A 23919-nucleotide genomic window follows, 5' to 3' on the forward strand; every position below is an offset into this window, starting at 1 on the left:
ATTACGTAGTATGCAGAGTGGCCTAAAATGTACCTGCCCTCCAACACACGTGTATAAAAAAGAAATAATAATAGTAATAAAAAAGTGGAAATTGGTGTGTGTGAACCAGGAACTGGTATATTATATTGCGCTGCACTGATTAAATCATAAGTCTATTAATCATTTTTCCTGACCAAATAAAAAAATGGCATTAACCTTACACCTCTCCCAAACGCAATTGTTCTTTAACGATCACGAATCATCAAATTAACCTTATTTTTTCTCTTATAGTCAATACCATTTCGTCAGACATGGTGATGTTACAAGTTTACAACAAAATGTCAACAAACATTATTATCCTTCACAAAGCATTGAGTTTACATTATTCAGTCTCATTGCACTGTGACCGCCATCACGTTGTCTATAATTGACAACAATTTTCAATTGTCATGTACACGTGCTAGGTATAGAATCGTTCAATATTCCCTCTTAATTGGAATACATAAATCGGCGGAGGTCCGCTGACAATAACTGTAGCCCCTTTAACTCCAAAAATAGTCAAAAAAAAAAAAAAAAGTGAGAATTAGTAGAATCTGCATCTGCCGAGAGAATACTTCAACTGAAAAAGCTTATTAATTGAGAAATATAAATATATTTTTGCATGCATGCGAATTTTCCTTTTAATGGATAGAGAGAATACACGTTATTCAAACACTGCCTTTAGCATAGTTCAAAATTCTAATGTAATTTTCTAGTTTGTCGGCTAATGGACACCAAACATTTCTTGCAGTCATACAATATCCTGGACAAGTTTGATTAATTATTTGTATTGCATAAAGGAGTAAAATTTTCCTTTGATAATTTATTTTAGAAATGCCTAACCACAATTGCATTTTAAAATTCTCCGACCAAAAGAAAACAAAGTTCGCCCACTGACTAAGTCCTCGAAGAACTAACATTTGCGTAGAAGCATTCTTCAATAGTTCACATATTTTCCATGTCATTTTCCATGTTTGATAAATTATTATTGTTAAGAATATATAATTTAATTATAATTACTATTTACCAATTATTAAATTATATAAATTTTTTGTCTTGTAAGTGTTTTGTACTTTTTAGTTAAATTCGAGTTTAGTGTAGATGTACTATATTTTTAAGACAAATTTTTTCCCTCACAGTGCTTAAAGGTTGTTGGAAAACTGTTTTCCAAGATATAATGGATTTCTTTCTATAGAAAACTAGCACTTCAATTCTATAGAATCAACGAACACAACATAGTATTTGACTAAGAACAAAAGGATAAGAGAAAAATCATAACTCTGCATGATTTGGTATGTCTTTTTCTCCAAATTAATCCAATATTTATAAGTGAGTGATGCATCTTCGAAACAACACAGTGACTCTTGGAAAAAAAGTAAACAACTATTTAAAAAGTCATATGTTTTGAGGTATAAATCACTGTTTTAAACTAGTGTCTATTTCGAAAGGTTACACATTTTCGATGATATATCTTTTTTGACCAAATGGCATTTTCGAAAAATCATATTTTTTTCTAAGATAATACATCGCTTTGAAAATATTTTTCTCACTTTACGTACTGTTTCAAGATAAACTCATTTCATCTCAAATGGAATAACTTAAGAGACAAATTACTTATTCATATCTCAATAAATTTGTGTAAATTTATTTTTCTAACAATTATAACAATATATTACATATATTGTCAAAACATGTTTTGTACATTATTATTATTTTATTTCCTTTTTTCTATTATAAGAAATTAAGAATAGAACATTTGTTGAACAAGTCGATGTTCAATTCGTTATACTGAGTTAACGTGCATTTGAAATGTTCCTCCAATATGTCTTACTGCCCAATTCCAGGCCCAGTCCAAGTGTGCCGACTTAGTTTTCAGTACGATCAAATTTTCAACACGTTTGCCTCATTTTCAAGATCGATGTTAACCTTTCATGATTCGGTGGGGCTTGTCGTTTTGTAAGTTGACGTGGTACGATATGATTTGCAATGGTGACGGGTCGTTTGATGAAAGTGATTACGACAAGATGGAGTTTTGATGGCAAAGGTGGACTGTAGTCAACCTTCCAGAAGTTGTTTTTATATGAGGTAGGTTATGTATCCAGGTAGGACCTACCGCTCTAGTATAGTGACTTGTGCTAACAAGAATGCCCTTGAACTTATTTTATCCTCTTTTATATTAGTTAAAAAATGCTTAAAACTATTGGCAATTGTGGGGAAATTGCCAAATTGGTAAGGTTGTCTAAGACTTGTTTTTTTATGACGACGATCTTCTTGGTATAGAGGATTCGAGATCATTATAGGAACTTTTTTTTTGCAACTATTTTATGCTATTGATAAAGTGATTTTTAAATATATGAATCACTTCGTTGTATGCTAGAAATAGCCTAAAAACAGTATAAGAATCAAGAGTTAAGGCTGGGTGTAATGGCTTTCTATTCTCTCAAAATCGGTGGGAGTTGTGATGGTTTTCTCTCTTTATCCACATTTAACTATCTATATATTGAGAATATTATCGAGGAATGGAAAGTGCATTCTACTTGAGTTGAAATGACGTGGTTTGTAAAAATTTAAATGGCGCCACTTAAAGGTGGCGTGGAATGTAAAAACAATTTGATACGGCGCCATTTGAAGTTGAGTGGTTTGTGAAGTGTCCCCACAAAATCGATTTTGAAATACATACGGTGCTGGTCGAAGTGGCGTTGAAAAACACATGGGTTTCAAACCGCGCCAGTTCAAGTGGCGTAGATTGTTCAGACCATTGATTCAGCGAAATCTCCTCTCTATTGTATAACACTGTTTTTTGGAGAGATAGAGATGCAGAGTACAGAGCCATTGGACTTGGCCTAAGTAGTTAACCATCACCGCCAAACCTAAAATGGAACTAGGGGCGCATTCCAAAGATTTAGAAAAGTTACATATCCCATGTATTATTTTACGTATTAGTAATTTGCTAGAAAATGGTCAAACTCTAAGAATTCACATTTTCACATCCTCAAGTTATGTAGAGAAGTTCTATTACCATACCGCACCCTCAAATTCAATTACTTAGTTGTATTTACACATTAAGAAAAAAGGGGCTAGTCATGTCTTCTTCCTACTAGCAATTCTCGCAGAGAAGCCTATTGGTGGCCGGTTATTGTTGATTTGTCCTAGTACGTTCTCTTGCAATCAAACAGAAGCGTGACTAGCTCCCTTTTCCTCCTCGAATTACACTTTGGGTTAAATACTAGTGCCCTTTTTAGACATTTCATTCAACTTAGTTTGGGATTTCAGAATTCTCGGAATTTCGATAAATCCAAAAATTGAAATTCATTAAATTTCGACCTTATCACATTTGGAATTTCAAATGATTTCAGAATTTCAAATATTTCAACTCTATATTTGGAATTCCAATTTTTTTAAAAACCAAAATATTGGATGGAATTTCGAAGTTTCGTTCGGAATCACAAACACTGGTTTGATACATGAAATTATGAGGAGCTGAACAACTAGAGATGCTCAGTAGCCTAGTAGTTTACTAAAAACAGAAAGAAGCAAAGTAGTATTTGTCAATAGGTAGTTGTCATTTGTCAAGTAGCATTGTTTCTATTATAGGTAATTGATAGAGACAATTGAGGTGCCTTGTGGTAGGCCTTGGTTTCGATAACTTGAAACCGACCCGAACTAAATCGATAAAAATTGGTTTGGGTTTTGGTAATTTGGTTTTAACCTTCACCGATCTGAAACCGAACCGATAAAATATTGGTATGGTTTTGGATTTATCCTCTACCGAACCAATATGAATCTGAACCAATAAAATGACATTTTAGTAATATTTATGAGTAATTTTGTATATATTTATCAATTGTGTAGCTGAAATTAATTGATTTTATAGTTTTCGGTTCAGGTTAGTTCGGTTTTAATTTGTAATATATCGGTTGTTTTAGGTTCTCAATTTTCTAAATAGTTTGGTTTCGTGTTTTCCAAATTTTTTATATCGGTTCGGGTTTAGATTTTCCAAAATCCAATCCAAATTTATCCATTGATAGCCCTAGTTTTGTGCTCATCTACACAGATTGCAATGCATAACGAGGAGTGGTATTAGGATTTTATCTTTGACTTATCTGATAGGTACAAATTACGGTGTTTTTTTTTTTGCCTTTTTTTGTTTGGTTTTATCTTTTCCTTGTGGAGGCAGATATTGTAGTGGCAGAAAGCCAGAAACCAATTTTCCAGTTGTTATGTTATTTGTTATGACTTATAAGATTTTACTGAGTTTATAGTAATAAAATTTTAATCTCAAGTGCAGTTAAAGGGTAGAAGCTTGCTCAGTGTTACTTGATTACTATTAACCTCAAACCACCTCCAGTTCTCAAATTCTCTTTCAATCATTTTTTTTTCTACTTAAAAAATGGAAAGAAGGAGATATATTTTATTTCAAAAAGTTGAGCACGATAAGACATTGTCATTTCGGCGTGGTCCATTAACTCCCTGTACGCAGAATTTTGAAGTACCAGAAAAAGGTTCTTCAAGCATAACAACATGATCCAGTTGAGAGGAACAAAATTTCTTGGGTCCCAGATGAATATATTTTCATAGATATGGACGGTATGCATAACTTTCATGTTGTTGTTGTGCGCTTATAACACGTTTTTTATCATATTGTGCTTCTTTTTCGTTCACTGACCGTTTTAAATCATAAAACATGGTCTTTTCTAATCTTTTCTTTTTTAAAAGATTGTTTTTAGGGAGTAATGGGTTTTAGTATGGATTTATTGTCAAAGGAGAAATTGATTTAGCCAAAGGTTTAGTTGGTCAAAACACTCCTCTTCTTGATCTCACATCAAGACTCTACTCTCAAGAGTACGAGTCAATTTTTAAGAATAAAGTGAACAGTAATTTAGGCTTAACACCCAATACATTTTTTATTTTCTTTTTTCCCTTGAGCAACATGAAAGTCCCAACTTAGCTGCTGCCTGAGTAGGCAAGCAGGCAGCAATGGCACCAGGGAACCAGAATATATACGAGTAATGAGAAAGAACTACATGATGTACTTATTGAGTGTTATATGCATCCTAACAGTTGGAATTTACAGCTTGTGGTCGAGTAAATCTCAGCCACCATCTACTCAGGTTAAAGATTTATTTTATCGAAAAAAATAATAGACCTCAAAAAAACAAGGTTAAAGATTTATATTTCACGGGCCAGTTGAGTACTTGGTGCTTGGTAGTGGCCTAGCAGAAAGTCAAAGTCAGAACTAAACATCCCCAGTCCAAGTCAAAGTTTTAGCCCAATGGGCTAAAAAAAATGGATAAAGAGAAGACTTGTGGGTTTTGAAAGAACAGTTGAAATGGAGGGTACTGACTACTGTGTACCCGTGGAAGATGAAACATGAAAGTCATGAAACTAGGAAACTTTTAAGTGGCGAAAAGAATGGTTTTTATAAAGAACACGTAAAAGGGGTACATACCTGGGGCTGCATCATATTCCAATGTACCTTTTGACAATTTTGAGCTTCTTGTTGATCCATATTGTGAAAGCGTTTGATACTTGCACTTCAGTTAGTAGACTTTTGAATTTCATCTGACCCTCCCGTTGGACAGTTAATATTGTGACTTTGTGCAGACAAAATGTTCTGCTATGTATGTAATGTTACGACAAAACATATCATTTAACTACTAAATGACAACCGATTGAGGGCAATTGTGAATTGCCTAGCCTCACAAGGAGTTCGTTTATTGGCTGTGACACGAAGCGGCTCAGCCACATTAACCCGTTCAGTTTACTTTGAGAGTGTACCTCATGTGTTGTCGTGTATCTTGAGGGAGCTTCACAAAAAGATGATGAGCACCTGAATCCTGCAAGCTTAATTAGTGCTCCAATAACACTTAGTACATGAAGATATAAAATCACAAAATGTGTAATTAAGCTTCTTTTGCTTGCAAGAAAATCATGAGACATGATCAATCCTTGATGCAATGGTAAGGTGGCCCCATTGTGACATGGAGGCCATGAGTTCTATTTCTGAGAACAGCTTGTGCGAGCCCTATCGGGCTGCAGCCATCAGCGCACAGAGATTTTGGATGGAATAACAAGCGTGCACAATACTTAATAGTAAATATCCAAATTCCTAAGCTAGACAAAGACCATAGTATATTGTCCAAGTCATATTTTGACAATAGTTTTGGAAGTACTCAAAATTGTCAAAAAAGATTAAAGAGAAATGCAAGAACGAAGAAAAATAGAAAGTGACTTAGTGAACGATTTTACTTTCTAAAAGAAACCAGTGATAAGTAGTATGATTGCTTATCATTTAAATTTGCAAAGTAAAAGTGCAGATCATTTTTCACATTCGCCAAAAAAATATAAAAAAGAAGATCATTATTCACATTCTGAAAAACAGTATGTATGACTTTCTACAAATGTAGCAATGCAAAGAGAGTGACACGTAATAGTACAAGGGTGAACAGAAGGTTGAACTTTTTTCATTTTTCATTTTGTTTTTCTTTTTGTTTAGTCACCACGATTTGATTCCATGACCAATTTGTTGATAGTCAACCAGCTACCAACGGATCAAAGGTTGGATAGTCCCACACAAATCCTTTGTAGAGTTGTAGTGCTCAATTATAGTACAGAGGCCTTCAGGCTTGAGTAAATATGGCCCCAGCAGCTTAGATTCGAAAACTTGAAAATACTTGGGTAATAAAAAGTTCAAGCTCGTTTGCAGGTTTGAACCAGAAGAGATCAGGCAGGATGTTAATGGCTTTTGTATAATAAAAGTTAGTTACAAAAGATGAAGCTGCTTTAATATAATCTTTGGTATTGCGACTGTAAATAAATTTAAGCCTTAAAGTGATTAACAGAATAGGAATTCTGAACATAATTGTTTGGAATGCTATTTTGTAGCACGTAGTAGAAAGTAGAAACTTGAAACTAGAAAGTCTAGACACTCCTACCCTAAGAAAAATTACTTAAAACTTAACAGGTTATCCAATATGCCAAACAAGCCAAAGAGTTGGGAAACAAGTTTGTGGTCTTCTCAATTCAATTATGTAAATCAACATCAATAGGTAAAGGTCTAGTTGACAACTAATAATGGTAATCCACATGAAATATATCAAATACAAAACTTCCAGCTAGGGTGCAAGCTGATAGAACCAGAAGTCTGAATTGCACGCGCGTGTGTGGCTTTGTTTGCGTCGCTTACATGATACATGGTTAACAGAAATCCTAATTGGCTCATCTAGGGGGTGGGGTGGGGTTAATACTACTTAATCCAGAAATTTATAAAGCAACAAAAAAAGAGAATAAACTGAAAATGAAATAGATGAATTTAGAAGTCTTCTTCAAATAATTGACTTTGAACTCACGATAGTTTATTTAAAACAAGATCCCGACAAATTTGTGCTAGTTTTGAAGACATCTTTCCTTGCGACTTAAATTAACAATAAATTGATTCCTAAAATAAATTTAAAACTATTAGTTAAAAATAATAAAATCTAAGAACTCTACAGCCATGATTTTTAAGCAAAATGAAATATATTGTAAAAAAATTTATTAAAATATATGTAATAAATGTTGAGCTTAGGGCAAGACTAGTTTTCAATGACTAGAACCAAGCCAAACAACGTAAATGGAAACATCTCCACACATACGAATTAGGATATGGCTGAGGAGAGATCACCCGAGTCAACATAAGTGATCCCTCGTCTGAAGAGCCATATGCTAGTTCACATCACCTAGGAACAAACCGTTTAATTATAAGACACTGCAAATCCATGTATCTTTGCAAAGACAATAACAAACGCTTGTCCTTACAATACAGATCGATTGATATAACATCATATCACACAGTAAACTCATTTATAGGGCTCTGTTTATAGAAATGTGAAACCCCTACAAAAGACAAGTAAAACAAGTACATAGATATACTATGTTGGAGATTATTTCCTTAAAAGCAGCCCAATCCCACTCCTCCGATGGGGTGACACCCATGCACGTCTGGTTGAAGAATTCCCTGCACATTATAGAGAAACTTTACAGCGCAGTTACATATATGCGCGCTGAAATATGGGTTGACTCATTATATGTAATTAATCCGATCTTGAGTAGGATTAAATTAAACTTATTTAAGTAAATAAATGTGACTAAATCACTAAACTAATTACTGAAGAAAACATTCTAAGAAGCTTTCAAAGCATGGTAGCATATATATAATGTCTCAGATATATCTTTATTCAGTTGTTTGGTGAAATTTTTCACAGGGCACTAAATCAATACAATTATATAAACCACATACTTTAAGAAAATACTCAAAATAGAGTTACACCATACCTCTCAAAAGCCAACACTACCAAAGGTAGGGCTGGTCATCGAGCGAGTCGAGTGGAGATTTAGCGAGTTCGAGTCGAGCACGTGTGTCTAACTGTCTATCGAGGCGAGCTCAAGTCGAGCTCAAATTCTTTCGAGCCGAGCTCGAGTTGGCTCATCAAGTATCCGAGTAGCTCTCGAGTCTGGATCTTGACGGTTTAGAGCTATATGTTCGAACTCCATCACAAGTTTTCAATATTTATTTGATTTGTTTTGTTCATAAGTTTGAATTCGAACATATTCTAGATACAAGTGAGCAAAAATAGATATATAATACTTACTAAATATCAAAATAATATACAGAGACAATCTCACGATATACGAGAGTGTGATTACAATTCACTGAAATAACAATGAACCTCTATCTAACAAGTATTATAAGGTGAACACATTATTGTTGCAATCAATATGTGATAAGTTATTAAAATTCAACACACTATTATAACAATTATCTTGTGTTTTAACAAAATTATCTAAAATACGAATAGTTTCGAGTAGCTCGCGAGCTACTTGATTTTGAGCTCGAGCTGTAAAACGTGCTCATATTTGACTCATATTTTAAAATGAGCGAGCTCGAGCCAAGCCCAAAACGAGTCGAGCACCGAGTTGCTCACGAGCATCGAGCCTGATGACCAGCCCTAACCAAAGGGTAAAACAACACGAGTGAAAAATATTACTTGCGAAGGAGCTAGCTTTTCAACATCTTCCTTGCATCTGCAATACCATTCCACTTCCCACTTAAAGGATAATATAAGTGTTAGAAAAATGGATTTGCAAAAATCCATTGAGATATAAATAGTAATTTGTCTTCCAAGTTATCCCACATTGAGATGAAATAGGTTTATTTTGAAACAGTACGTCAAGTAAGAAAAACTTTTCCGAAATGGTGCACTGGTTCGAAACAGTGCATTATGCCGAAAAGGTGCGACCTTTCGAAATGTATACTTGTTTGAAAGAGTGCATCATGCCGAAAAAGTGTGGTCTTTCAAAATAGGCACTGGTTCAAAACAGTACTTTATGTTGAAATAGTGTGTCTTTTCGAAACATGAGACTTTTCAAAGAGTTACTTACTTTTTTCCAAGAGTTACTGTGTTGTTTTGAAGAGACAACACTCACCTATAAATAGTAGATGAATTTAGAGAAAAAGACACACCAGATCACACAGAGTTCTGATATTTCTCTTCTCCCTCTGTTCTTAGTCAAATATTATGTTGTGTTCGCTGATTCTATAGAATTGAAGTGCTAGCTTTCTATAGAAGGAAACTCGTTCTATCTTGGGAGATAGTTTCCCATCAATCTTCAAACACCGTAAGGAGAAAAATCTGTCTTAAGGACATAGTGTATCTACACTAGGCTCGGATTTAATTAAGAAGTACAAAACACGTAAAAAAAAAAAATTTGTATAGTTTGGTAATTGGTAAAGAGTAAATACAATTAAATTGTATATTCCCAACAATAAGTTCAATAACATGACAACATGACATAAGGTGAGCTAGTAACAAGTAGAAGCTCCAAAAGCCAGTGAGTCACCCATTCACACTAACTACAACATTCCCATGCAGCCTACTAGAAGCAGAAATCCTAAGCTTCCTAGTAAGAAAGCGTAGTTCCCAAAATAAGATTTCTCTAAGTACGTGCTCTAGAGCTTTGCTTCATCTCCCAGCTTTCCCCAGCAGATCACTTAGGCAAGATGAATGTTCAGTTTCAGGGGAAATACCATATAAAGCTCCTCAATTGCATTGTAGCAGGCTTCTCCCTCCTCACCAGACCTGCATGCATGATTACAATGGCTAATAGTCCAATAAATGTAAAAGAATCTGGCTCTCAAGTCCCAGTGTTCTCATCTGCTCAAAGATATTAAGTGCTCTTCTGCCCAATCTGTGATTTCAATTCCAAGTGTCATCGCTATGTTAGTGTTCCATACTTCCATGATACAAGAGTGTGGTGCATCGATCATTCGACCAAAAATGGTAATAGCATGCATACCCAATGCTGCCGCATTTAGCATACATGCGCCAAATGGCACTGTCAACCTCAACGTCCAAATTCAGCCGCATCTTCATTATAGGACCATGAATCAGCTCTCCACGTACGATGACCCTACACAAGAAGCGATCGAGGGCAATTGCAAACTTGAAATCATCAAGTCTTACGCCAATTCCTTTATACATCGTCGTCTCTTCAAATTGTTTCAATCCCATCGCATAATCCCCAGAAAGAGAGCATGCACAGATATTTTGGTATTCCAGTATTCCACGAAATACCATCATTCTCTTCAATTGCTCCGAATGCCTTCTCCATTCCTTCAACCAGACAACATTTTGAGTACATAGTCAAAATCACATTGCCAATGCAACAAAAGAAGTGGAATCTAATCCAAGCTTGATTGCTCTACAATGAACCACAATCCGCCAAAGTAAATTCGTCTCCCACTCTTAATTTAAAAAACTCCAATCCCCTTTCCGCGAAATCTGTATCAAAGCATTATAGGAAACAACAGAACAAGCTTCAGACGTAGTAGAAAATACCGGATATGAACCTGTATTCACTGTATAAGTGCAGATAGGGGCGGTACAAGCACTAGTGAGTAGTGACACTAGTACAGACACTAGTACAAACTAATAAAGCTTTAGATCAGTATTGCGAGTTTGCAGCTCATTTTCATTCACCAATTCAATTGCATATCGATCATGCCCCGAACCAAGTCATCGGCCAACACTAGTCAGTAGGCACTCAAACACTGATTAGTTGGAGAGAGAGACGGGAGGGTGGCAACAAAGATTTATAATCACTTCATAAAAATATGACACCGTCGGACATCAAATTTAATCCATGGGGGAAGACCACAAAGGTGTTGGACATGAGACTCAATAATCCATGAACTGAAATGTACGTGCCAACTAGGTAATTTTGCCCTGGTGAAGAGTTAGGACAGTGGATAGAAAAACAAAACATAACATACAGAAGTACGTTTGAAAGCTCTTGAGCTAAATCTGGTGAACATAAAACCCCAAGCTGACGTCCAAATTGTCTTGGCATGGATTTGAAACGTTTCGTCTATAGTCCCAACTACAAAAACATACCCTGATTCACTGTTCTAAAAATCGGTCTATAGCGGTCTCTAGGTGCTAGGTGGTCCCCAACTGACTCCCTTAGGCCCAAATCGTTTAAAAAATTGGTGGATTGACTAGGCGGACCGATTAGGCGGCCTCTAGGCGGTCCAATCATTTTTTTTTAATAATTAAATGTCGAAAATTAAAGGTCCGTGTAGAGTTAAGATTTGACCATTTTTCCTGAAATATAGAAACTTCCGAAATATCGTATGCCGACAAAGCAGTGTAAAAGTGAATCCAACATTTCAGTTTGTCGAAACTTTGTAATATCACGGCTATTGTTGAAGAACAAATCGACGAGCATCCTCAATCCCGAGTTTTCAACCTCTGCAAAATAAGGTATGTTAATCTTCAAAACCCATTTACTTTCGTTTTTCCTATGATCAACTGTGATTATTAATTGTGTTGACGGGTTTTAGGTATAGATATTGTCCACAATTAGAAAGTTGTTGATGAATCTTTTCAATATTTGCTTTCTTTTATCAAGTGAGGCCCAAAATGTGGTTTGGTTATCTAATGTAAATTATATGTCACTATAACAAATAATATATTTTTATATGAAGTCAATATTCTTCAACTATTACGCATTTCTATAATAAGTATATTTATTTGTGTTTATTTTTTGAATTATAGTAAATAATTTTCTTCATTTCTTCCCCCCCCCCGCGACTACCACCCTAGCGTTTTTTATAACACTACCTTGATGGGCAGCTCAAATTTTCCACACCAATCCATGCTCGACGGCAAAACAAATTAGCCCATGGAAATTGAATTCGGGTTGGGCTTGGCCCAAAAGTAAATGTTTTCAATTGTCTGAAGAGAGAGAAAAAGTTTTGACTTTTTAGATTGTGGCTGCTGTGGGAAGAAATGGCGGAAGAAAAGGAGTCCACGTCATCAACAACAACGTCAACATCAACAACACCATTAAAAAGTAGTCAAACTAACAATGGTGATCGTGTTCATGATGAAGCCGAAGATCCAGTTAAATCTCCACCTAATTCTCCCACTCGTAAGGTCTGTCTTCTTTTTTACGGATCTTAATTATCATTTTCTATCACGTGCTTAATTTAAGATTGATCTGTGTTTTAGTTTTACTTATTAAATCACTACTGCTAAGTTTAAGGATGACAAATTTAGTTTATAAGATAATTGTGAGCAGTGGGGCCGTGAGTGGAGGCTAATGTAGATCTTACTGGCGGAAGCTTTAATTTAATTGAATCTATATTTTAATTGAAACATAATAAACACAACTACTGAAACCCTAACTACAAGCCCGTTATTTAAAGTAAACTTAGAAAACATAAACCAATAGGAACACGACATGTGTCTAACTAACTAATGGACTCATAACATGTAGAGGGAGCAGTGGGGGCGTGAGTGGTGGGTTCGAATTAATAAGGTAACTAATGTAGATCTTACTGGCGGAAGCTTCAATTTAATTGAAACACAATTAAAAGACTCTCGATCACAAATCACACACATAAACTCAACTACTGAAATCCTAACTACAAGCCCGTTATTTAAAGTAAACCTAGAAAACATAAACCAATAGAAACACGACATGTGTCTAACTAACTAATGGACTCGAACTATGGGCTTGAACTCAACTAAGTGTCTAGGCACATTACATTTTTTTTTCTTGCATTTTTCCAGGCTTGCTATGTTGTTCTCCAAAGTTGGGTTTCCAAGAAGTTTATGACTGGGTGGTAAGAAGTTCACTTTTGCTTCAGATATTACCCTCTTTTACCATGTCACAAACATTATAGTGAAATCTAACTTGTAAGTTTAATGTTGCAGTGTAGTTCTTTTTCCTGTTGCGGTGACATTTTTTATTACGTGGTGGTTTATCCAGTTCGTGGATGGTTTCTTTAGTCCAATATACGCTAGGCTTGGCATCAACATATTTGGTAAGTTTGTAAAGTTTTGTGTCACATATTTACCAACTGTGTTGCATGATTTCTTGATGTGATTGGATGTTTTACAAAGTTGAAACATCTCTTGCTATTCTTTTGAAAGTTGTACAACTTTCACAGTATTGCGTCTTAAACTGAAGCCGTGCTCAGGATTAAACTTCTCAGGAATTGAATTAGGGAAGCATACCAATTTTAATTGTGTTTCGGTTGCACGCCATGAAGATGAAGTGTTTTTGCAGTTTTTGAGGCTGTCATTAAATTTGAAATTTTAAAGCACCTTCAAATAAGTTAAAAAAGCATTCTTCCTTTCAATTACTAGGTTACTTGAATTCTCAGCAGCACGAGCCTTGTGTTTTTTTAAAAGCATTATAATACAAGTTCAGCATTTGTAGGTAGGTTGTATCTTCAAAATTGTACTGATTGATAATGGGGTTTGACTGTTGATAACGAAACATTCAGAAGAATCTGCTCATTTAATGGTTTATTTTCTTGCATGTCATGCTTAAATATTTCAGTGATTGCATATCTCAAGACATTATATCTTTCTGCAGGTCTTGGATTCATTACGTCGTTGGTGTTTGTGTTTTTTGTTGGTATATTTGTTTCATCATGGGTGGGATCCACTGTTATCTGGATTGGAGAATGGTTTATAAAACGAATGCCTTTTGTAAAGCACATATATTCAGCTTCCAAACAGATCAGTTCTGCTATTTCTCCAGGTAGTGTGTTGTGAAAATTCTAAACTGAACATTGTATATTACAGATTACTTGTTTCTTTTTCTTTTTCCCAACAACAGTGCATTTTGTACTCTCCTTATCGTATGTGCTAAGAGAACTAAAGGAAAAAAAATGGACTTCTCGTGCTAGTATTTTACTTTGTTACCTACTTACCTGAAATGACCTGTTTTAACTTTTACTTTTGTACTTTGCAGACCAGAATACCATGGCTTTTAAAGAAGTCGCAATAATCCGTCATCCACGTGTTGGTGAATATGCCTTCGGATTTATCACGTCATCAGTTGTCCTCCAGGTAATCTCTCAATAGGGGCGTGTCTTGTTAAAAGGAGCTTGTAATGTGAACATGTTTATATCTATCACCTGAACAGCTGTGTAAACTTAGTTGTTGCTGAGTATTTTTACTATCAGTATGAGAGTCACTATTGAGGGAAATTGAGTTGGACTACTTGAATTTGGAGCAAGCTGTAGGATTGATTATAGTAATGTAATGTGAGTTACGTTGTTAGGTCGTGGTTCTATAATTGAAGTTCTGAGTTGTGCATATAATAAAATTGGTACGGGAGATAATTTTTCAAAGGTTAGTCTACACACTGGAGATATGCACTTTATTTGATGTAAGGTTGATTCAGATGAGAGGGGGCTGCATGGGGATCGAGTGTGTAGAAGGATGTCATAGATACGTCCTCCATGTAATTAGTTCTATATGCTTCTATGACATGCTCTCTAGTATTACCAGATCACCCAGATCTGTGAGGCCGTTGCTTCGGTGCTTTGTTAATGATTGAAGTGGTGTCCAATTTGAATAACTCTAAGGGGTAAACCCATATTAGTGCAATATACAAGTCCTGTCCTTGGGGTCCCAGGTGATATAGCATCAGATGAAGCGATGCTTGTCTGGTTATGCGATGTTAAGATGGCCTTTGGTTGGCAGCTACTACCCCATAGCATGCCATAATTTTCATTTGACTAATTGCTTCTTGAACATTGTTTGGTTGCAGAGAGATCATGGTGATGAAGAGTTATGCAGTGTGTATGTCCCCACAAACCATCTATACATTGGTGACATTTTTCTGGTTAGTTCTGAGGAAATCATAAGACCAAATCTGTCCATCCGAGAAGGCATAGGTTTGTTTTTATCTTTTCTCTTAACTATATTTGGTTGTTCCTTGCGTAGTTCTTAAATCCCAGTAGTTTCCCGACCTTTATAGTGTACATTTTCCCGACCTTTTTATTATCCCTTCTCCCTTCCCTTTTCTATGTGCGAACCAGAGAAGCATCCTTCCATTCTAAAAGGTTTTTAGGTGTTATACGTTAGCAACCAAAGCGTAGAGCGAGACTGAAAGCCTGAACGCCAAAGTGTCAATCTTAAGAATGACCTCTATTAAAAGCGCCTCTAGAGCGTGTATTAACAATATTTTATACAGTAATATAATACAATAATGTTATTATTTAAAATTTTAATAATACAATGATAAAAAAGACCAAAGCAGCAGGTGCCGACTAGCAAAGTTGGTAAAACCTTTGGGTGATGATACCAAAGGTCTGGGGCTCGAACCCCACCAGCATCAAAGAGTTACTGGTCTCATTTAAAACAGGTTTGTCAGTCCAAAAAAAAGGACCAAAGCATTGCACAAGATTTATTGGTTTTCCATTTTCCTGTTATAGGCTTGTAGCAAGGACCAGCATCCTGAAAGAGCCAACTATGAACTATCCAAATAAATCATCTTTCTAAAAGTGAAGTTTTATAACAAAGTAAACTATAAAAGTTAACTTATATTGAATAGTTGAGGTGACCTGAGAAAATTTATGTTCTACTGACTTTTCAGTTTTATACATTAGAAAGTAATTGACAATGTCAAATAAAAAACGTGTTGTTATGTAGTTTGGTCTTAGAAACTTACAAAATATGGTGAAATTTAAGGAGTGTGTGTAGTGTGACATTGGAAAGCGCGTTTTAAGCACCAGTTTGCTTTGAAAGCGAAAATATGCGAATTAAAAGCCTGAGTGTCTACTACATCAGGCGCTTTGTAAATTGCCTATGAAAGAATTTGTCCTATCTTAATAAGATGTCTTTTTCATACCTGTGTTGCACTTTCTGCTGTGGAGACCTGTTAGAATTGTCACTTGCAACTCCAATTATTGTTGCCAATCTCTGGATCTGAGTGTTGTAAAACAAAGCCTGCATACATCTAAGAATTTTAATTTTAATCATTGTTTTGCAAATTAATGAACTTATCATCGAATGCAAACTGAAGCTCTCATGGTACAGCAGCTAAAAACAAACATCTTATTTTGGTCTTTATGTGAATGATCAGAGATCATTGTATCTGGGGGTATGACGATGCCACAGCTAATTTCTCCTCAAGAAAGGATTCCTCGTCAGGGTGACCGAATTCCTCTAAACCGAATAGTATAGTACAGATTACATAGGCATGTCAGGTAATGCAATGACTATCTCCATTTCACTGAAGCAATTTATTGCCATTATTTTTAATTATTATTATTACTATTAATCTTATTAATTCGGTGCTAAACAATATTTTCTTTTGCAGTATTACATTATTCAAAGGTACGCCAAATGCAATGTGATCGCAGAGAGAGAGAAGGCAGGTTGTTTGATGGACACCATACCAAATGCATATGGCTAGTGCATTGTGCTTGATGTTGTTGTGAAAGAGATGAGAATTTGCTGGAGAGCTAGGTTTACGAGTGGAGTGTTGTATTCTGAGTAACACCATTTAGAGATAGTGAGGACCAGTCGGAAGGGGATTCTGCCTAGCATGTTTGTATTTGAACTCGATTAAGCCTTTCCATTATCAGTAGGTATACATCTTAGGTGGCCTGTTCTCAGTCATTATTTGGTTTTGTAATATCTCAAATGGAACCCATCTTGAACTATATACACGTCTAATAATATTTTTAGTCCACAAACTGGATAAAGATGTTTCCTTCAAAGAATCACTCTTGATTGGTGTCACCTGTGGGACTCGGAGGTGTAAATTTATGCAGAGTAAGTTAACAATGGTTGTCACATGAGTTGGGACATTGTCGCATGATGCATTCTTTCATGTATAAGAAGGGCCAGTTTGATGATTTATATACTGCAAATTTGATGTTTGATGTTTCCCCATGGCAATAGTTTTTAAAGAAAAATGAAAATAGTTTGATGTTTCCACTAGAGCTGAGTAGCTGACAATGCAAGCATGATTTAGCAAGTCGTATCAATAGTTCAATGTTTACCAACTCGTATCAATGGTAGAACTCAGCAAGCACTACATAAATCAGACTGCCATAGGACATCAGATGCCAACAGTTCTAACGCTTAATATTGCCCTAATAGTGATGCGAAAACCAGAATCACAAGAACCGTTAATTTCCCAGATAGTAGACCGTTCATTTCCCAGATAGTACGAAATCTTGTGCTCAATTTGTTGAACATAAAAAGAAAATAAACATCAGAATAAGGAAACAGTATCCCACAGCAACCCACTAAGGCTACACAACCAGTACAAGCAAAAGAAGGAGAATAATACAAATCTGCTGCCAGCAACAACAATATTTTGCTAAACAGTCTTCTTTAGATGGATTGCAATTGAGAGAAGGAGATTCGGATCACTGATCTGTCAATTGTAGTGGCATGCTTGCAGACAAGGGCCTCAGTAGCCTGTTCCTCGGTCTCAAACAGAATTAGGGCCTGCTTCTTGGCATTCACCTCAAAAAGTTTCGTGTTGACTATACTGCCATGCTCCTCCAGCAGGGTAACAATCTCTTCCTCGGTGACATCCTGAGGGAGGCTGGACAAGTGGATCATCTTTGTTGGTGAACAGCAATAACGGTAGTTCTTTGAGGCATTCCGATTGAAACGGTTGAGATTTGAATTTATGTATTCATGTGTGTCCGCTCCTGCTGTAATGCTGAGATGCTTTGAGAAGTTCACCTCTAGTTTCTTCCCAAACAGCATCGCTCCCTATGTCACGGAAAAAAATATAGCAATAAGTGCCCAAAACTTAAAAAGCCATTCCATCATTTCATCGAGATGTTTACTACAATTTTACACCTGGGATTGAAATCTCTATCTGACCAAGATGAACTAGACCATCGTAATTAAACAAGTTCAGACCCTTTTTTTCATAAGCACTCCTCAGCAGACACCAGAATTACATCCATGAAACTACCAAACAATTGAAAACCACCAAGCCTGAAAAGTTGAAACAGCTTCAGAGTATATCAAACCTTTAAGAAGTGTACCGCCAACTCAGCTTGGAATCCATCTCCCATCTGAACGAGTGCATGATCTGGTTTGTTGCGGAGAAGTTTCACTCTCACAATATTCCCATAAATAGAGAATAGGTTAAAAAGCTTATCCTCGTCAATTCTCTGAAAAGAAAGCAGGGCCATTAAACCATGTAGGCATGAACTGACACGGAGATGATAAGATGAAGCATCCAATATACAAAAGACAACTTACATCCTCATTAAGATTTGAGACCAGAACGGTGCATTTTTCGTTAGTACCACTTATCCCGGGAGGCAATCCTCCACTAAATGCAGCTGCCACAGCTGCAGCATTGCCCATCTAGAGAATGAAAAACACAATTTCACTTCATATGCACGTCTCAGACAATATTTCCATTGACTGATCTTGTTATTCATCGATACATAAAGAGAGCAATTTCTAAGGAAAGCAAAATGAAGAAAGGAATACACTAAATATTTTATACGAATACCCTAATCAAGGAGTGTACAAGTGTTCCCTACCTGGTTCCTTACTATCCCTACCTGGTTCCTTACTAGCTACATCCAGTATGGAGCACATGGAAGATTATCTAAGCCTACCCAAAGGTCTCCAAAATCAACATAGGTGATCAGTAAAATTAAGACCGCTCACTACTGTCCACATCAATGTTATTCAATGTTGTAAGTCCAGCTGACTGAATGGCATTCATCCACTCAACTCTTTATCAAGCTTTATGCCTACAATTAAACCCCACTAGTGATCCACACTTCCAGTTAATGAATTTTAAAAAACAAAATCAGTGGTGGATCATGTGGAATGATAAGCCCCAACCCTGAAGGAGGCATCAGAATGAAGGACATCTTGATTATCTATTCCTAAAGGAATAAATTTTAAACTGGATGACAGAAAAGAAGCAAAATTAAATTAACCTGAATAGAGCTTGAACCCACCTGTGGAAAAGCAACTGAAACAGAGAAGAAACAATATTTCCATCAGCAAAATTTGAGTAGTAATAAAAATACAGCGCTTGAGCCTTGAGGTATTGGAAAAATGAAAGTAAAAACAATTATAAGATGGAGTAAGAGTATGCACCTCTGGCACCAGCAGGTTGAAGTGGGTACAGGCTCCCAGCATCACCGTACCCAGGCTTTCAGCAAAAAGTAACGGAAAATGAAACATATTCAGCAAACAAACCAGAAAGGTAAAAAATTGAACTTAATTCCACAAAAGTTAAAAATGAAAACAATACAGGAAGTTCTCAGGTATGGCAAGCAATCAAATGCCAGGTGCAGGTTTAAGGTAACATACTTGCGAGGATCTGCCTTTTTGTTCTGACGGTAAAGAGGGGTTTGTAAAATCCCTGCAAATAGAAAGAAACAGTTCAACAGCATAGTCGGGATGACATAACAAGACCAGGGGCAATAAACAATTTACACTTTTAAGATTAAATCCAAAGAGGACAAGACGCAATAGACACACCTGGACCGCTCATTATTGTAGTTCACTTGTAGTTCGGTTAGACTGAAGTCAGAAGCAGATTGAGAGGAAAAAACACATTAGACTATTTCAAAACATCGAGGGAAAAAACATAACCTAGAAAATACTAAACGGAATACTTACTTCGAGAACTGGATGTCTAGTTGACAACAACCATCATATATATTACGTCCCTGCAACGAATCACTATGTGTTGAGTTCTTCTAAGTTTTAAGATCTACCACTAAGTGTGAACACTCAAACAGCACTCATTTTTCACAAAGAACTATGATATATACCTGAAGAGAAGTTCTTGCTGTAACAGCACTCTGGCGTGTTTGGTATTGTACAAGTGCTTGAAAACCTACAAAGTTAGCACCAAATAAGAAAATGAAAAGAGAAGGAGTCCACAGCTTCAGAAGGATCAGGTTCTAGAGCAATCAGAAAGGACTCGGAAAGATTTGGATGAAGTCCTCCAGAAAATTGAAATAACCTTATCATCCCAAAAGGTAAATTGTAAAATAAATGAGAACTCATATTCACAAAAAGGAATAAATATTTAGGACTTTTTCAACTATATGTACAGAAAAGAGGGAAAAAGAAAGAGAAGACTTGAAGAAGCTGACCAGCTGACTTCTGAAAGGTGACGATCTTCTCCACAAACCCATGAGGAGAAAACACTTGATGCAGCACTTCCACTGTTATAGGATAGAGCAGGTGATGTATTGTAACTAACAAGATTCGATTGGGCTGTGTATCCTGAGAGCGCCCGACAGCAAACAGCATAGAAACAGGAGAGAAAGAGAGAGAGAAGAATGAATAGAAAAGAATATATAGAGAAAGGAGAAAGAAGTACAGGAAAAAAAGAAGGATCGACAATAAGACATATTATTGACATAACAACATAACAATTCAGTAAAGCATCTAAAGTTTAAATCCATATTGCATACTCAACAGATCCACACATGGTTTCCATAGGTCAACTCAAAGGCAAATGAAGCCATGCAAAAATTCATTTGTCACCATCTAATACTTTTGAACTACAGTGTAGGCAAGCATTCATATAAAATTAGATATAACCTAATCTCTATAAGCCGCTCCTATACAGTATTATTACCTGTGACGGAATGAGTGGAATCTATGAATTACATAGAGTTGTCAATGTAAAAAATTAAAAAATAAATTAATAGACATATATTAATATAAAACCAACAGAATCCCACCGTCCCCAAACTGACAAAATCACAATCAAATAGAGCTACCACTTTTAAACTTTTTTCTATGATAAGCAAGCTTCATGGCAGGCCTATATTCTAACAAAAGTACCAAAATGAAACATATTTGTTCAATCTAGCAATTGGTTTCTTTGTCCTCCTTTTTACCGATTTTTTTCTTCTAGTTTCCTTCCAATGCAAATATAAGATTTGGTGTCTAGTAAAATATTCGATATAGTTACTTTCTTTCCAAAACTGGCAGTAGTATTTTAGGCACTCCACTGAAGACCGGAGTGAATCAGACTGTTTAAGAAAGTAAGTATAAGACAACGTTTCTCTTCAGTCTTCAACATATACTACATAGATCTTCTTCAATGACATATCCTTACTAGAATTTTATTTCATTTGGTCAAGCTGGCATCACCATGATCTAATCATCTCTCCATAACTTACTTATGCAAAATTCTTTACTTACTACAACAAACACTTTCTATACTATGAATATCATCGTAACAGTTTGCCATTAAGTCGTACACGCATCGACATAATCCAACTATCGATTCATAATTTGCTTTTCTAATAACTTTTACCTTATAGACTTCTAGTTCATTTTTTGCTACTGTAACTGTAAAATAAACACGCCAGATATTTTAGCCTCCTTATTTTCCGTACATTCTATCTTGGCATTGCAACTTTTTTGAGTTAGTGTCTATAGATTAAAAGCAAGTGAACCCAGATATAGTTTGAGGGAACTCTATCCCACTCCATGTGTACCCATACAAGTAATATCTTGACCAGAAAGGAGGTCAATCAAGTGGTACTAGTGATATTAAGCTTTTAACAACAACCTCCATACGCCAGTAACAAACAGGTTCAGATGCGTATTTTAATTAAGTATACCAACACTATATACAAATCGCCAAACATATTGTTTTCTTTTTTGATATTATATCATTTAAAACAGGCGTGTCTGCAACTACCAAAACCAAATGCGTTAAAACATTTAACAAAACAAGGGTACCAACCTGGTCTCCGCCATTGCGCCCTGGAGTATTTTGATCCATTGTTGTAAGCTCTTGATGCGAAGAGAATTGAATATAAACATTCCTTCCTCTGAAAGAGCAAAATCACAAGTTTAATCCACGCAACAAGACTGACTTAAAAGTTGTTATAATCGGAACAAATCAGAATGTGGGGGAGATGATTGTTGAGATATCAATTAGAAAACGAAACTCAACTTCCCACCTTCCCCAAATTAGATATTGCAAAGGAACACTTTCGATACACACAACCCTGCTTTTTAATATCTCGTTTTATATCCAAACAGAGAAGCAAGCTGTAAAATTGTACCTAACACTCGGTTGAACACTCGTGTAGTATTGCATTGCACTAACCGCAGAATTCAAATCATGCATCTGAAGAAGAGCCTATATATATAAAGCATACAAACCATCATAACTACAAACATCATATGGGGCCAATACAACATAAACAAAACCAATCCTCATAACTCCAACCTGGTTTTTGGCACGTAACATTACGAGCTTAGTAACAACACCAAACGACTGAACCAATTGAAGTAAATCATTCTACAAATACAACAACATGGTCACATACATTGTATCAAGTAACTAAAACAATAAAAAAACTATCTTTTTTAAACTATATTAAGTACCTCGGATATCTCATGGCCAACGTTTCGAATGTGAATAACTTTGGAAGGTTCAGTCATTTTTTTTTTTTTTTACACAATACATCATTTTCAAATTTGAAGTTATAACATATATGAACAATACTTTGAATTGCGATATATTTCGAAACATTAATAAATCGAGAGTAGTGAAATTACCGGAGAAAGAGAATTTGATCGAGAAATTGAGACAACCCTAAATTTCACACACAACTGAGAGAGAAGGGAAATTTTTTTTTATTTAAAGTTTAAGTTCTCGTGATATTTATTGATATTTGCACCTTAAGAAGGAAATTGGATGGATATTTGCAACCATTTTGACTTTAGAACCATGCATAGCTAATTCTAAAGTATTCTTATTCTTAATCTCATTATGTATCTTTTTGTTTCAATTTGGTATGGTAATTATTTAGAGTACAAAATTGCTTATAAGATTATAACTGGCGGAGCCAGGAAATTGAGTGAGAGTGAGCCCAACCATTAAAATAAAAACAAAAAATAACAAATTGAGTTTAACTAATATTTGAAACCCGATCACATAACACATGTATAAAATGAACGTCAAAAAGCGTACAAAACGATTGCAATAAGTGTATTAGGAAAAAGAATAAGAGAATCCAAAAAGTATAAATAAAAATAAAATAAGCCAATGGTTTAGAAAATTTACTTGAAACTTACTAAGTGTCTACAATAAATCTTGTATTGTAGTATTGACTATAGGGTAGAGTGATTACTTAAGTTTGAAGATTTTTTTTTTTTTGTTTGGAAAAAAAAATAGTGAAGAAGTAGAGACTAAAAAGGTAGAGACCAAGATAGTACGTGAGGGTTTTGGGTTTTGGATTTAAAAACAACAAAATAAATAAATAAGAAGAACAATTTGCCCAATCTTTCGCGAGAACTCGGGATCTAGGTACATTGCCTAGAATTAGCAAGTAATGAGATTATCATGAACATGCCATGTGTTAGAGTAAATAAGTGAGGAAAACTGAATACAAGTCGTGATTTAAGTTCTTTACACTAGTTCTACTTGGAATATCTTTTTTCCAATTTTCATTTTTACATTTTGAGTAGAAAGGAGAGAGAATAGTGTGGAATATTTGTGGGAGAGAGGGTATGAGAATATTTTAGGATACTTTATTTTATTTTTGGAGAAGGTTTTTGTTTTTGGTTG

General features: G+C 35.5%; 2 protein-coding genes and 1 non-coding gene across 4 annotated transcripts; 1 reads left to right on the top strand and 2 right to left on the bottom strand.

The window, feature by feature from the left end:
- Window positions 1-12245: 12245 nt before the first annotated feature.
- On the top strand, window positions 12246-17086 carry LOC147490484 (protein LIKE COV 2-like). The gene is made up of 8 exons (XM_086569187.1): window positions 12246-12494; window positions 13134-13186; window positions 13278-13387; window positions 13945-14112; window positions 14326-14423; window positions 15130-15256; window positions 16447-16570; window positions 16684-17086. Exons 1-7 carry the CDS (start codon window positions 12348-12350, stop codon window positions 16545-16547), a joined length of 804 nt encoding a protein of 267 aa, XP_086425313.1. The 5' UTR covers window positions 12246-12347; the 3' UTR covers window positions 16548-16570; window positions 16684-17086.
- Window positions 17087-17485: 399 nt separating this feature from the next.
- PTB3 (polypyrimidine tract-binding protein 3) lies at window positions 17486-22976 on the bottom strand. 2 transcript variants are annotated; one of them, XM_086569186.1, is made up of 15 exons: window positions 22904-22976; window positions 22734-22803; window positions 22576-22647; window positions 22409-22485; window positions 22084-22171; window positions 20471-20603; window positions 20144-20208; window positions 19989-20038; window positions 19848-19889; window positions 19677-19728; window positions 19461-19515; window positions 19319-19332; window positions 18600-18707; window positions 18365-18508; window positions 17486-18098 (listed from the first exon to the last, which is right to left on the bottom strand). In XM_086569186.1, exons 2-15 carry the CDS (start codon window positions 22788-22790, stop codon window positions 17709-17711), a joined length of 1347 nt encoding a protein of 448 aa, XP_086425312.1. In that variant the 5' UTR covers window positions 22791-22803; window positions 22904-22976; the 3' UTR covers window positions 17486-17708. The 2 variants fall into 2 exon arrangements, with proteins under 2 accessions (XP_086425312.1, XP_086425310.1); XM_086569184.1 differs by having other exon boundaries at window positions 19298-19332; window positions 22734-22804; window positions 22904-22966.
- LOC147490486 (small nucleolar RNA snoR135) lies at window positions 22246-22358 on the bottom strand. Its single transcript, XR_015200502.1, has one exon. It is a non-coding gene; the product is annotated as a small nucleolar RNA snoR135 (small nucleolar RNA).
- Window positions 22977-23919: the final 943 nt, after the last annotated feature.

This window comes from Coptis chinensis, chromosome 6 (genome assembly GCF_015680905.1).
Source record: "Coptis chinensis isolate HL-2020 chromosome 6, ASM1568090v1, whole genome shotgun sequence".
Classification (NCBI taxonomy): Eukaryota; Viridiplantae; Streptophyta; class Magnoliopsida; order Ranunculales; family Ranunculaceae; genus Coptis; species Coptis chinensis.